This window comes from Echiichthys vipera (genome assembly GCF_963691815.1).
Source record: "Echiichthys vipera genome assembly, chromosome: 14".
In the NCBI taxonomy this organism is placed as follows: Eukaryota; Metazoa; Chordata; class Actinopteri; order Perciformes; family Trachinidae; genus Echiichthys; species Echiichthys vipera.
This window is the reverse complement of record NC_139839.1, coordinates 6,041,332-6,057,357: the sequence shown is the minus strand read 5'-3', so window position 1 is coordinate 6,057,357 and position 16,026 is coordinate 6,041,332. Positions and strand designations below refer to the sequence as shown.

Genomic DNA, 16,026 nt, shown 5'->3' with positions numbered 1-16,026 from the left:
CAGGACAGCAAACAGTAGTGACTTAGTCAAGTGAGTAGATGCCCCTCACAGTGAGGGAGCAGCAGGGCAATTTGCCAATGCAGAGCAGGGTGAGCGGGCCGGGGTGTAAGGTTTAACCCCAATCTGGAAGTGAGCTGGGCCTGATCCGTTAGTAGCACGGTACGCAAGTGCTAGTGTCTGTGAGCAGCTACAGATGATGAGACACACACACACACACACACACACACACACACACACACACACACACACACACACACACACACACACACACACACACACACACACACACACACACACACACACACACACACACACACACACACACACACACACACACACACACACACACAGTCAGTGGAAACCATACCAATGTTGCGGCTGGTAGCAAATTCCTGTAATCCTCTCATAGAAGCTTGTTGTGGGCAATGCACCATGTAAGGATCGACAGATGTAAAGGTTTTAACCTAAATATGTAATAATGTGTCTGTTTTTTTTGTATTTATTACAGTAACTGCCTCTTTCTCTACATCATGCGAACATTTCCTCTGTGAGCTGCTCTCTGCAGTGTGAAACTGATACCCAGCGTCATAATCCTGCTTGAACAGCTGAGATTTATAAGCCCACGGCCTCTGCACTGTTTTTAGTGCTCCGACTTCTCACTGTGTTTAAAATATCTGAATTTGTCCTCTGACCAATGCTGACGACAGGCTCGTTTCCTTCCCTGTGTGTCTTTGTAGAGCGGCGTGAGGCCGAGGACTCCCGCTGGGATCTGAGAGGGAAGAAGTCAGCGTCCAGCGGTGTACTCGGACCCCCGACTCCGGTCTCCTGCAGCCCTTTGGGACCAGCTTTTTTTACTTCACGTGGGCAGACGTGTCCACTTGGGATTCACACATCACCTCTTGGGTTTTTGGCGCTTCTGATTGGACGTTGCCTCAGTTAATCCAGCCCACAGGCCTTTGCTTTAAATTTTCTTTCCTTTTCTCTGAACTTAAGTTCTGCCTCAAAAATCAGGTGAAGGTGCTGTTGCAACTTTGAAAGCTTTCAACCACCACTGCTGAGAGGATGGATTATTAGAAGGAGTCTGGCGGAGTTCTTTGAAGAAGAATTGTAATGGATGCTTGTTCGTCCATCTGTAATTTTGTGGAATAACAGTATATGAACGTGCGTTTATCCTGGGATTTGGACACATTTCCATGTAGATGAGGAGTGCTGCAGAGGACCTGATTTCTAAAACAGCAGCATGGATACAGGATATTTACAATCAGAAAGAAAGACAGTTTTTAGATTCCCTGCAGATTAACAGGAGTTTGCTCATCCTATTACCAGATTTCTGACATTTCAATTACTTTAAAATATAAAGAGACTGATTTTTTTAAAAGTCGAAAATTATTTCATCTTCAATGTTCAGAAAGGCACAATATTTCCACAGTAAATGTATCATTTCCAGACACATCATTTAGACAATAATTCTATATTTCATGCCCAGTTTCTGCTGTCACGCCTCGAAAGTGGTGATTTACATTAATTTACCTCGAAACCATTCGTGGTGAAACTAATGAGCCACCCCCGCTATTCCCATGACAACGGACCTTATCATTAACTTTTGGCATTCAGGTTTTTCTCCAATGCCTTTGAACGAAAAACATTTTTAATTACATTTCATTTAATTAAAATGCTAATGTATGTGATGACACATTTGACTGAATGCTGCTTTTGATTGACAGCCAGACCTTCACAAACCACCACCACTGTAACTGCAGAACATCTAATATTCAGACATGTGACAGTTATGTCCCAAGATACATAAAGGCGCAGATTCTTCTGAACTTTATTGGATTTCCTCAACAGTCGATGTGAACTGTTTTTTAATCACTAATTTTTAACTTCTTCAGGTCATTTTTAAAGATCTTGGATACCATTTTCATGAGAATCTCAACCTGAAAGCAGAAGCCATCTGCTCTCTGTTTTGTGAAGTAAAGACCTGTTATCCTGAAACAAACCGGTCGCTGAGCACACTTGTTTTTTTGCATCAGTATTCAAGTCAAGTGGCTGAACGGTCGCCACCACAGAGGCAAGTTTCTACCTTTGATTACAGGCTTGCGACATCTCATCCTACGAGGCTTAAATCACATCTCCCTGCCTCAGGGAGGAACTCTCATCCAGTCCTGTCACCGCCATGGGGATGTCGCAGGGCACCTACACCTTCCTGGCCTGTTTCGCCGGCTTCTGGTTGGTCTGGGCCCTCATCGTCATGCTCTGCTGTTTCTGTAGCTTCCTGCAGCGCAGGCTGAAGCGCCGCCACGAGGAGAGGCTGAGGGAGCAATGTCTGCGAACCGTAGAGATGGAGCCACTCAGCTGTCACGCAGGATACCCGCCACCTCCTCTACCACCTCCTGCACCACCACCACCGTTACAGCTGCCCAGGGAGCCACCGCAGTTCTGCCCTCCTCAAACCCTATCGCCACCTGTTCCTCTGCAGGTTCCTCATCCCATGCCACAGGCAAACTGGATCAGCATGCCAGGTAATTAAAGGGATTGTCATTGCTTTGTTTTTTTGATCGACAAAGGTTAGTTTAAAAGATTTTTGTGAGTTCCGACAGGAACGCCCCTGATTTGCATGAAGTAGCCTAGACCTCGATTTTATGAGGAACAACCAACATGATGCTACCTCATTCATATGAGCGATTCAAATGCAGGCAGAAAGCAGAGGACAGGAGGAGGATTTCAAATTTTTCTCTGTGTCAGATTTTTTTTAGACACTTCACTTCCCAGCTTCCACTTCCCCGCCTGCTGGGCACCGCTCCCCCGCGGGGCGTCACGGTGACAGCTGCCGCTTAGGCGTGGGTGGTGACTGTGGAGGCTGAGCGGTGATGTAGCGAGCAACAACAAGACAGGGCTAAACTAAAAGAGAGAGAACCAGACAGAAAGAAAGAGACGATCAGAGGGTGAGTGTAGAGTCAAGCAGGAGCACAGCTGGACGAGAGAGCTTTTTTCCCCAGTTCTCCCTCTTGAAAGGATAGGTTTTCCCCTAACAGTTGTTAATGACTGTAACCATTCCTCCATGAAGCATTCCCTTCCTATTGTAATTTTCCTGTAAAAATTGGGAGAGCATTCACAGTCCTTGTTCTTTTTAAAAATGAATGTAAACTAAGGCGACGCTAATTTGAGGCTTCAGCAGTCTGAGTTAGCTAAATCAAGTTTGTACTAGGCCACCAAATGAAGAAGACTTAGGGTCATAGGATCACCAAAGCTGTTATAATCGGAAGGGGAAACATGAATTTCTGAACCAGATATCATCGCGTTACATGTAGTAGTTGTCACATGACAACTGACATTTGGGCCTGATGGTGGCACTAGAGGAAAAGTCAGGGTTTTACGTTAATTGTAATTTCTGCGCAAAGTCATGCCATGGTCTTTTTTGTTTTCTGTGTCAGGACTCTTCTCATGCTACTGCAGAGGTTTGGTGTTATTTTGAGCAGCCCCGAGCTAATCGGTGTTAGCCACGTCCGTGTGTTTGCCATGTCTGGCTGTTAGCGACTCTCCCAGATTTCTCCATTAATGGATCATACACAAAAAAAAAAACCTTTCTCAATGGCCTATTGGATGTATGTAAGTGTCGAAAAAGATCGTGGGATGATTTTGCGCCCGAATTACACTTTAAGTCAGTAGGATTCACCCTCTCACAACCATGAATGTCTGTTCAAAACGTCATGGCAACCCATCTGCAAGTTGTCAAGATACTAAGATTTTTTAATCTGGACTGACGTTGCCAGTTGTAGAGCCACACAGCAAACTTGGTTAAAAAAATAAGTCATAAACACTGAACAAAAACCCAGGGGGAGAACAGAAAACTGTCAGTGGATTTACAAGAGCCTGAGCACAGTTAGAAGGTGGTCCGATCTTTGGCCTTACCCGCAAAGGCAATGATCGGTTCAGCTGTTGATCAAGCTGATGAAACAGCCCTTCATTAAAGCAACACCACAACTCAGAATCAGTAAACAAGATTTGGGAAATGGTCGATGATTTGGACAGTAAGAATCAGATCCATCGGTTATAAAATCTCACTCACAGTCCCAGATGGCAGCTGCCAACTAAGCACCAAAGACTCGACACTGCAAATCGTTGAGTTGCTACACATGTGCAGGTGGCAGATAAAGCTGGTTGGCAGTTTTGTTTTGTGTCAAGAATTCCATAGTAACCTTTCATCATTCAAGTCGACTGAGAAACTAGGCTTCTGGCCTCTCTTCTGGCCGATTACAGGTCATTTTAGGGAGAGAGCGTTCCTACTGGCTGTTGTACAAATGCAGATGCGAGTTCAGGTCCCTTCAGATGGTGAAAGCCTGATTCAAAAGCGAAATATCCTGCATCCCAGCATTGGCATCAAGTGCCTACACTGCAAAGCAGCCCAAAAACAAAATAGAAGAACGCTGCTAATCTCTTGTTGCTAAACAAGAGATGGAGAGAAAGGGGAGCTAATAATAACTTTTACTAACATTTTCTCTCCATCTCTGAAACTCTTTGCCAATATTGACATATTTAATTCATAAAAATGAACTTGAACACAGTATGTTATCTCACGTTATAGACCCACAAGTTTGCAAATAAAACAGGACGGTAATTGCCGAGCATATGTCCGTATGTGCTTGTCTGGGAGGGGCTTGGTATTGCAGGGGGAAGGCTATATTTTAAAATTCTGCTGTTGGTTTTGCCAGCTTTAGGTGCCTTGCTCAAGGACACCCACAACTGTCCAAAATGATGGAGATGGAGTTTTTCCTGTCCAACATTAGAAGACTTTGCAGTCCTCAGCCATCCTTACTCGCATCCAAAACTCGCCAATCGTTCCTTCTCCAGTGTGTGTGTGTGTGTGTGTGTGTGTGTGTGTGTGTGTGTGTGTGAGAGTACAACAATTTTATGGAAATGAATTCATGAGCTTTGGGAACATTCTGCTCCACCATCCTGGCAGACGTAAACACGAGGCAATCTTCCTTTTCACAAATTCAAGCATCTTTCTAGAAAGCACAGGCTCAAATTGTGAAGACGTATGCAATGAAATAAAGAGCACCTGTCAGCAGAATTAGTATATGGCAAGAGCATAGTTATTTCATATATGGCACTGAGGGACCCAGTGTAAAGCCTACAATCTCAAAGTGACATTAGAGCCTTAACTTGCACAGCAGATGAGCCATTTGCAACATTAAACCAATAAAGCGCAAACCAACTGAGGGAAGAATTAGAAGGCAATGATGAAGGAGGAAGAGCGTAAACCTTTAAAACCCTCTGGAGTGCTAGAAAAGAAGAGTGCTGTGGGAAAGAGACATTATCGTAGAGCAAACGGAACAGTGGAGTGAGTAAAGGAGCATCAGCTGCTGTCAAAGATGGTTAACGAGCACAGACAGACAGTAGCGGATAAAACAAAAGGTTGTTGGAGTCTCGGTCACAAAGCAGACTGATGAAGAGGTTTGGTTTCCAGGCAGCAGCCGAGCTAAAAGAGAAGCAGGTGCCGACCAGCTGAGCACAACAGAGGAGGCAGAGTGAAGCCAGGAGCTGTTTCAGTTGTAGCACAGGGGAGAGAGGGACCTGGAGGTGGTGAGAGTGGAGGGATCACATCACTGTGCAAAGGCAAACTTGAAGCATTAGAGGTGAATTGACATAGGGTCACTCATAAAGCTCACTAATGAACACACGCTATCTAATCTCTATAAACAGATACCTGCATATGAATGTAGAATCTAGTTGTAGGCAACAGGTGAAGACTTTGGTAGCAGAAGAAGTATGGTTTTCATTTGTAGTCCCAAGTAGTATTCATGTTGGAGTAGGCTGTGCGTGAATGCAGGTGAACAGTATGTGCCGGGAGCAAAAGAGCCAGAACACATTGCCTGACTCTAGGAACCTGTCAGCTTTCGTCTGACGCTATTTTTTATTGTGTTTATTTACCTGCATTCATTTGCAAATATCTGTTTATAGAGACAATGTGTCTTAACTCCAGTTCCATTCTCATGTCTCAAGCCAGGCTGTTCTCATGCATTTTTTTAATACATAAAGTAATGCATACAAATTTGTGTTTCTCACATATTGAAAGCATGAGACATAGTGTAAGACAGCAAATCGCCACATGCGGAGACAGGTCGGTGTGGTGGATGGATCCCAAAACACAGGACTTTCACCTGGATGGGCGGGGTTTTATTTCCTGTGTGGTGGCCATTCATGTCCTTGATGTACTGAACCAAACCACGGCCGTTTTTCTAATCCCAACCAAATGGTTTTTCATACCCATAGGTGCTGTCTCCCCCCTCCCTCTTCCCCCGCGCCGCGGCTCGATTCTGCTTCTTGCTTATACGTTATCACCCCTCAGAGATTTGGTTTTGTTTGTCTGTTTTTGACCATTTCATCTGACCAAATCTTCAGTAAACGCCCCACCTCCACATCAGACCACCGCACATCATTTTAACTGTCCTTCACGGAGAACAGACGCATATAAATAGACAACAGGACCACCGTCAATGCTCATGCTTATACACATGCTCGTGCCTGTATATGTGCATCCGTGCTTTAAAAAAGCCCACCTCTCTCAACTTGGCCACAAGTGTGCTGTGCCTTGGCGTGGTACGGTTGTACTCACACTGGTCAATCAAACTAGACTTTAGCTGTGAAGCGAGCTTGGGCACACTACGGATGGACAGTATGAGCACACCCTAAGAAATTATATGAATTTGTGTGCAGAACTATTTGTACGATATCATACAAACTGTACTATTAACTGTTGCTAATTGGATCGAAACAATGACCGGTGCACAGAAGAGGAAGTCTTGTCCCAGACCCCCTGCTGGCTACACAGGAACCAAGGCAATACTGGCCCCGTAAGGCTAAATCAACATCAGACTGATAGCTGATGGGTTCTGAGATTTCAATGTATCTTGTTCATTTAATCCTATACCACTCAGCTGCCAGTTTATTAGGTACACCTAGCCAAAACTAACGCAGTCTAATAGGAAACCTTCTAAAATAAATCCTACTTCAATGAAGGTTGTAATGTCCAGAGGCTGTAGTTGGACATAAACTACATCCTCCAAATTGATCGTACACCTCTCTAAAATGGCTTCAAGACAGCAGTGGATACACACGGCAATGTGCTTACAGAACAACCGAGACAGTAAAAACCACACACGAGTGTGGCTCCAGAAACAGATTTCATGCATCATTCAGCTGTCGTCCCACACAGCCAGACAGGCTTTTGTACCCGAAGTCATGACCCACACAGGATGTTCACACTGGGAGCAGCTCTGATGGACCGCTCAGTTCAGACCAGTGGTGGGTAGTGACTTCTCGACTGCAGCCGTTTGCAGCCACAGAGTTCTGAACTGTCATGTTTCGTCTCTGACAACATTAAATTGTCGTATTGAGTCTGGCAATTGCTACAGTAATGTCATTAATAGAAAATGACACAAAAAGGTCCCTGGTTCTGCTTCAAGGAAAAGGATCCTTGTGGTGATTTGTGTGAGCTGTTTATAATGTTGCTCACAGTAGAAATCAAGGTAAGAAGAGATGTGAGAAAAGGATTGAGATGAGATTAGGAGATTAAAGGATTGTAATGATCCAATGATACATTACATCTAGATATTGTAGAAGAGTCTAGAGGGGGAAAAGTGAGAGGAGAGGATATAAAGTAAGGAATCAGAGGAGAGGAGAGGACGAGGGACTGCAAGCATAAAAAGAAGTTAAGGAAGAGAGAGGAAAGGGGAGGATATGATGGATGAGAAGGTAAGGTGAAAGTAGATGCGAGATAAAGTGAGATTAGAGGAGAGATATTGAGATGAAATGAGGAACTAGATGTAAAAAAAGGAAAGAAATGAGAGATGAGACTAGAGAGTACGTACAACAGAAAACTAGATAAAACTGTGGCTGCAGGTAACAATTATTTTCTAAATGAATCTATTAATCGTTTGCCTGTTTGATTCCCTGTGTGGACCATGAATGGAGCGTTGACTGGTGGCTGGAGAGGTGCCAGTTCATCTCCTGGACTGCCGAGGTGCTGTTGAGCAAGGCACCAAACCCCCAACTGCTCGGGGCGCTGGTCACTGGCAGCCCTCTGGCTCTCTCCACATCTCTCCATTAATTGCATCTATATAGGTCATGTCTGTGTATTTCTGGCCTGTTTTTGTGTAACATGAATAACAGTAATAGAGTGACAGAATCGAATTTCCCCGTTGCGGGACTAATAAAGGAATTCTTCTTCTACCAACCAACGACCAATCAAATATTAAGATAGTTGCCGATTATTTTTCTGTCTATTGACTAATCAACTAGTCAACCGATTGTGGGGCTCTAGATAAAACTTTAATGAGGAAAGAAGGACGAGATGGGGGTAGAAAAGACCCAAGAAAAGGTGTAAGAGAAAGAAGACATAAGATCAATCCTGATCATTTTCGATTCTGACGTATAGAAATAAAACTGCATGGTTGGCACTGGAAATGAATAAAAAGGTATCCAGTGCACATTCAACCACACATGCCGTTAATCATGTTTGTGTAATCCTATAACTCACCTTGACGAATATGATCACTGTGAGTTATACAGTGGCTGTCACACATCACTGTATCACACTCCGTGCAGTTGCGTACTTCATCCTCACAGAGCCGGCTGCTGGTTCAACTTAAAGCCCTTTGATCCTTGCGGTGGAAACATCAGTCTCATGTGTTTTTCTGCTGATGTTTATTTAAAGCTGCCCTGGCAGCTGGGAGTATTGCTTACAGCAGAGAGAGAGAGAGAGAGATGGACGACAATGACAGTCTGATCCTGCAGGCAGGATGAAGGAGAGATGGATTTTGGCCAGGTACGCTCACACATTTGCATCTATAAATAAATCCAGCTCCATGGCGACGGTTCAGTAAACAGCTGTTGATGTACAGCGCTGCGGTGTGTGTGTGACTGTGGCTGGAAACAGGTTCAAGCTGGGGATTGGTTTTGTTGGTGTAATCGCCAGGGACACCAGACCCCAGTCGGGTTCAGGGAATTCCCTTAATGTTTGCCGTCGGACCCGTTGGATTTACTTTTTAAGGGTCTGGGAGTCCCGTTGTGAATTTGAACAAAACTTTCCTTGGTTAGGTTTTGGTTTTGTGACTTTACTGAGCCCTTTCTAAATTCACTTCACATTCATTCTGAACACATCTTTAAAAGATTGACATATCCCTTTGACATCTATTTCAAATTCATGGTGCTCGAATGCACAGTTTAAAGTACAATTGAACATTTAACATCAGGTCCTACTAAGGCTACGTTCACACTGCAGTAACAAATACAAACAGCACAAGAATCTGACATTTTCAAATCAGAATTAGACCACTTTTAAATGCGGTACTGAATTGGATACATATGTTTTTTTTAATATATTATTTTTTCAATGCAATCTGAACAACCAGGTCACATTTAATGCAACTTTGACGTCATTCTGACCTGCGCTGCACTGTTTTGTAAAAGAATGACCGACAAAGTGTGCCACAGGCAGGAGCCAGGAACAGACTCAAAACAAACATGGCCGCATCCAAATACTCCTCTGTACGGATGTTGCTGCTGTTGCTCCGCATAGATAATTCACCCGCTGCCCCCACAAACACACACACTATTAAGCATTAAGCCATAAAGTCCTACAATAACGGTTGCAGTTGCCATGTTCGCGTCCGTAAACACCGTTGTGGTGTGATGTCATCAATGATCAACTGCACATGCGGGTCAACAGCCGAACAAAAAATTGGATTTCAGCAATAAATCGGAATTGTGCATAAAGACCTATAGTGTGAACGTAGCCAAAATGTTATTTTCCCTCTCGATAATGATCACGGTTACTTTGCTAGAGTTTTCTTTTGAATGCTCTGTTATTTTCTGACGCTCTGAAACTCTTTGTGATGACTTTGTTTTAGTTTTCAGGCTGAGAAAGTACCATCTCATCTCATCTCATCTTCATCCGCTTATCCGGGGTCGGGTCGCGGGGGCAGCAGCTTTAGCAGGGGACCCCAAACTTTCCTTTCCTGGGCCACATTAACCAGCTCTAACTGGGGGATCCTGAGGCGTTCCCAGGACAGTGTGGAGATATAATCTCCCCACCTAGTCTTGGGTCCTCCCCGAGGCCTCCTCCCAGCTGGACGTGCCTGGCACACCTCCCTAGGGAGGCGCCCAGGGTTCATCCTTACTAGATGGTCCTGAACCACCTCAACTGGCTCCTTTCAACGCAAAGGAGCAGCGGCTCTACTCCGAGTTCCTCACGAGTGGCTGAACTTCTCCCCCTCTCTCTAAGGGAGACTCCAGCCCCCCTCCTGAGAAAACCCATTTCGGCCGCTTGTACCCGCGACCTCGTTCTTTCGGCCATGACCCAGCTTTCATGACCATAGGTGATGGTAGGGACAAACCCGAGAAAGTACCTACAGGGAAATTAGTAATCCCCCCCCAAACATGATTCTTCAACGGATAAAAACGTTGCATTTTAAGGTGCAAACATTTTCTTATCTCCAAAAGAAGGCGAGTTACTGTCAATATTTCAGGTCCAGTGTAAGAAGCAGAGAGCTTGTGCAACATTTCAATAAATATTGATCAGGATCTGAGCAGATTCATCAGCCTGGCAAGAGCCACTGCCTCCAGTTGTTCAAGAAAAATGCTGTAAGATCGATGTTTGCTGCTCAAGGCCAAAAATATGTTTTCCTTTATACTGCCAATACATTACACCACCTTACATTGTGCCCACAGGCTCTCTGTTGGGTCAGGCTTCAGAAATGTTGCAGTTAAAAATATATTTGTTGTGCTCGTATGTCTCCACATTAGAGCTAACATATTCAGTTCTTTTGTCTTTTGCTGTTATATCATCCAGACGAAAAATGTCAAACTAAATTGTGTCGGGTAACAGACGCGTTGCTAAAATGGCACAATTCTACAACCAGCTGAAAAATGTAGCGCTTTGTTTTTTGTTTCAACCGCACGCTGGGAAATTGTATCTCATAGAATGAAATAAAATGTCAACTGTCAAAGCTGAGATACCCTCAACAAGTACGATTCATGTCTCAGCACTCCCTAAAAAGCACCGTGACAGCTGAAAAACCTGTGCCTGTTGCTGAATACACTGTACCTTTGTCCAGATTTCTGCATTAGTCCAAACATTTCCCTGCTGAGTTTTTTAATTGGTTGCGATTACGAACGGAGTGCTGCTCAGAGTACTGCTGACGAGCCCGTCTGTGTAATTAGCAACAGGTGAGGAGGGTCCAATTATGTCAAATTAAAACAAGCAAGGAATCTGCAGAAATGTTTCTTGATAAATATTCATCACTGTTCATACACCAACATATTTATTTCCCTTTCGGCAAATATAAACAGCGCGTCAACAGAAGAAGGAAACCGACAGAAGAATAACGAAGCGAGGCATTTCGGGAAATCATTTTCAGGGAACCTCTGGAAATCTTCACAGTCTCACTGATCAGAGCTGCTTAGGTAGAAATGAGGAAACAACCCTGTATCCTATCATTTGTATACAACTAATGTGGAACAGAAATTATGTTTAGATGGAAACATTTTTGATTGCGTGAAACATGCTCTGTAAATCAGCAGACGGTCAGACTACACAACACAAGAGCCACATGCGCTGAACAACATACCACATTTGCTAACGTCTCCTTCTTATCTACCTTACAGACATGAACACACGTCTTGTCCTGCAGCACAGCTGGTTGAACGAGCCCCTAAACAAACATTCACCGGGGAAAAGTGCAATGTAAATGTCAGTTTGCATGCTAGGCAGCTCATCAGCGGCTCAGCTGCAGCACTTAAAACAGCTTGTTGACATATGAATAGATGTCACTCAGTTTTGGTTAGATGCTGGTGCGCTCTTTCCTCTAAAATACCACTGAAAACATAGTGAGGAGAAGACCGGTTCTTTTAAGTATCCTGGTTACTGTCTCTTTTGGTTCACCTTCAATACAGCTGCTTGGTCGGTGGCCCTCAGTGTCCGTATGAGACGCACCAGGCTTCAACTGTGGTGCTGTGAATTAATGCAGGATAAAAAATGACAAAGTCCCCATACTGAGGAGGTCAAAGTGGATGGATGGGTCAAACCAACACAGGACTTTAACCCATGTGACCGCTGATCGTGTCGGTCGTGACACCAAAAGTCAGCATTGACTTATTTTATCTTACATATGCAAATTAACTTATTCAACTTCATGGAGTTACATAAGTACGCAAGTTATTTGAATGGAAAAACAAATATTTTCCTACACCTAACCAAGTATTTTGTTCCCTCTAACCTAACCATCATCATCTCATCTCATCTCATCTTCATCGCTTATCCGGGGTCGGGTCGCGGAGGCAGCAGCTTTAGCAGGGGACCCCAAACTTCCTTTCCCATGGCCACATTAACCAGCTCTAACTGGGGGATCCTGAGGCGTTCCCAGGCCAGTGTGGAGATATAATCTCTCCACCTAGTCATGAGTCTTCCCCGAGGCCTCCTCCCAGCTGGACGTGCCTGGAACACCTCCCTAGGGAGGCGCCCAGAGTTCATCCTTACAAGATGATCCTGAACCACCTCAACTGGCTCCTTTCAACGCAAAGGAGCAGCGGCTCTACTCCGAGTTCCTCACGGATGGCTGAACTTCTCACCCTATCTCTAAGGGAGACTCCAGCCACCGTCAAAATGGTTCTGACCAAATGCATTGACCCATTTGACTACTGTTAATGATGATTTCAATGGAGAACAATCACCTTCTTTTGTTTTGTTTTTCTTGTTTACTGTCTGATGGGAAATAACAGGATTGAATGAATATAAAATGAAGGGGCATTTTACGTGACTCTGTATCTTGTTGTACATGGTGCTGCATTGCGGTTCCTCCAGTAGAAATTATGCTTCAGTCTTCAGGGAGAGGCAGAAAGATGGAAAACAAGTGCTGCCTGAAATAGGAGCAAGTGATAAAGGAAAATAAAAATGTGTGTGAGCGAGAGTTACGACCAAATGTGCTGTGATGGTTTTGTTCCCAGCAGCTGAACACATTATCACATGTATGAGAGTAGGACGTTGTTTATTACAATCGTTTGGGTTGTGACCTGAAGAAGAAGCACGTATGTGTTGCACGTATATTCCAGGCTGCATTATTATAAGTACTGAATCAGACTGCAAAATAGCATCTATTCATAACAATAAAAGCGTACCCATACCCCAATATAGATTTCTTTCTGGTTGCGTCAGCATTATGCAGCCCACTGCATGTGCTCATTAGTGTCTATTGTCTCAGACATTATATGGGGATGATGCCACGAACATAAAAATAGCTTTTTTAGACTCTGAGAAAGTTTTAATTCATGGTACTAACAGACATTGTATGCAGTTTTGTATGTCTACTCGACAGTTTTACAGGTGTTCCTTTAATGTGGTGGTCTATGGGGGAAGTGGACTTCTTAAGTTGGAGTACTGCAGTTGGCCTCTGGGACAAATTGGCAGCAAAGTTGACTCGCTTTAATGTATGCTGTGTTTAATTCCACTCTCCTCTTTTGTTTTTCAGACACAGAAATATTTGGGAAGCCGCCCTGCTATGAGGAGGCGGTTCTGATGGAGGATCCTCCTCCGCCCTACAGTGAAGTCTTGGCTGACCCGCGGGGTGGCACCTACCTGAAGCCCACCCTGCTCCGAGCTGCACCACCTCCATCTCTCAGGGAACACCCGGATCCTGCCCCAGTGTTCACATCTGAGACCAGTAAGCCTCCTGTGACCGCTGTATTCCCAGACCGAGCTTACTCCTCCCTGATACGCCTGCCTTCGTCCCAGCGCTGGGACTCCCTGGGTCATCTCCTGTCCAACATGGACCTGAACCACAACAACCTCTCCCCGCCGGGGGCCCGCTCCACGCAGGCTGCTGCTGCAGCGATGGCTACCATGCCCCGTCGAGAGCCCAGGACTCACCATGATGGACGTGGGCTCAGAGGTGGAATACAAGGACTCCAAGGAAGCATACAAGGACTTCGAGGAGGCATAGGACTCCAAGGAGGCATACAAGGTCTCCAAGGAAGCATACAAGGACTTCGAGGAGGCATAGGACTCCAAGGAAGCATACAAGGACTTCAAGGAGGCATACAAGGACTTCGAGGAGGCATACAAGGACTCCAAGGGGGGATACATGGGTTCCAAGGAGGGTTCCAGGGGCTACAGGGGGTCCATGGACTGAGTGGACTGGAACCCAGCTGTGGCCTGCCAACAGCCTTCCCCCTCCTGGGTCGTAGCACTGCTGTCTAGACCTGGATGCTTACTGGAAGAGTTTAACCAACCAATGAGTTGGTCCATCTCTGAAGAGCCTTCAAGCAGGAGATCTATAAAGACGGACTTCCTGTCTGTATGCCTCCTTTGCTGCTCCGTGGTATCTGCACTAACACCACTAGTAGCAGATATTTAAAACCTTTAAGAGCTGAAAGAGGGTTAAAGTGCTGCAAAGACACCAGGAGTTCAGTTCGCCATTCAGGTCTGTGGGCGAAGGCTGCCACTTACTCTGCTGGGATTTCACTTGGACTTTTAACTCTGTGCGTTAGTGAAGGAGGAAATTGCACACCATTTCTTGCCTGTATTGTTGAGTTACAGAGGCATCATGATATTATATTTAAGCCAATTTTGTCAAGATGATTTGAACGGCACAGGATGAAAGAAAAGGCTCAGTAACAAGGTAACAGGGTGAGCAGCAAGCACAGCTGTTTCTCCCCCCATTATCGCGTCGCTCTCTTGTTCTGTTCATCCCTCCTCTCCACTCGTCTCGTCTCTCTGTGCCTGAGCAATCTATTGTAGCAGTCTGCTGTCGCCATGGCTCCCATGAACTGTGTGTTGCCCACATCGACCTCTCCTCTTTTATCTTCTTTGATTTTAGAAGACTCTGTTCACAGCTCTTCACGTCTCAAGGGCTGTGAGTGTTACAAAAGAACACATGGTGACCCTTTCGATGGGACTCGACCATCGTGCTTGTGACAGTAGAGCCCAAAGACCAGTGTTCACAGTGACAGCCATAACAAAAGGTGGAGTACGGCAAGCTCTCCAGAGAACCAAGTGTGCTTGGACTGCATTTTGTAACATGCTGCTTACTTGTTTTCAATGTCGCAGTTTGGCATCAATCTGGGAGTTTGGTGGTGACAGGATCGCGTCTGCTGGGTGAAAAACCATTTTTCATGTGCAAATGTATCATCATTCTTTTAGTATTTGTGACCAATGCCTTTTCTCTTGTAAAATAAAAACATCTTCACCTGCTAGGCTTCTTCAAATAATTTATGGAGCAAAAAAAAAAAAGAAGCCAGCTCATTGTATTTTTATGCTAACAGCAATATAACACGAAACATTGGGTTCCTCCCTCTGGAGCATCTTGAAATCAAAATTAAAGCCATAAACTTCACACGTCTTCTGGATTTAATTGCAGTAACATCTCCCTTATAGTACTGAATGATACTTTAAATTTGACCTTTTATCTCTCTTCATCCTTCTTTTGTTGGAGTTTTACTTTTCATGTATGTGCTTGTGTTGTATATTCTTTTGTTGCTTCTTTTCCACCTGATGGTTTTGACCACACATTGAAGTCAGGCTGTGTCCAAATTGTAATATGTGTAATACCCAGGGGAGTGAACTGTGAAGTGCAGGAAAAATGTATTCCTTTTCTTCTGGGATTGCGGCTGCTAAAAACCTGCAGTTCCCTGAATGACCACTTGAGGCTGGCTCAAAAAAGGTGTTTCACCGGTCTTTAAGTCATGAGGTTATGCCCTTTTAAAGTAATATTTCCGGGTCCAAGCCTATTTCTAAAATGCCATAGTGCTGTGTTCCCCATTGCAAATGATTTTTTTCCAAATTTTATGTAAATTAATAAAAAAAATGAAAAAGTAGAATAGCAGGGTTAGAAAAGTGATGAGTCCTCAGATGTAAGATTTGTGGAGGCACCTTTTGCTTTAATTGCAGCCATCAGTCTGTTTGGATATGTCTCTACCAGCTTAGTGAACCTAGATTGAAAAATATTTCCACATTCTTCCTGCAGAACT

General features: G+C 44.5%; 1 protein-coding gene across 1 annotated transcript; it reads left to right on the top strand.

Moving 5' to 3' along the window:
- Positions 1 to 2,176: 2,176 nt before the first annotated feature.
- prr7 (proline rich 7 (synaptic)) lies at positions 2,177 to 14,257 on the top strand (the record flags this gene model as incomplete). The annotated part of the gene is made up of 3 exons (XM_083926462.1): positions 2,177 to 2,522; positions 13,530 to 13,937; positions 14,103 to 14,257. 3 exons carry the CDS (start codon positions 2,177 to 2,179, stop codon positions 14,255 to 14,257), a joined length of 909 nt encoding a protein of 302 aa, XP_083782588.1.
- Positions 14,258 to 16,026: the final 1,769 nt, after the last annotated feature.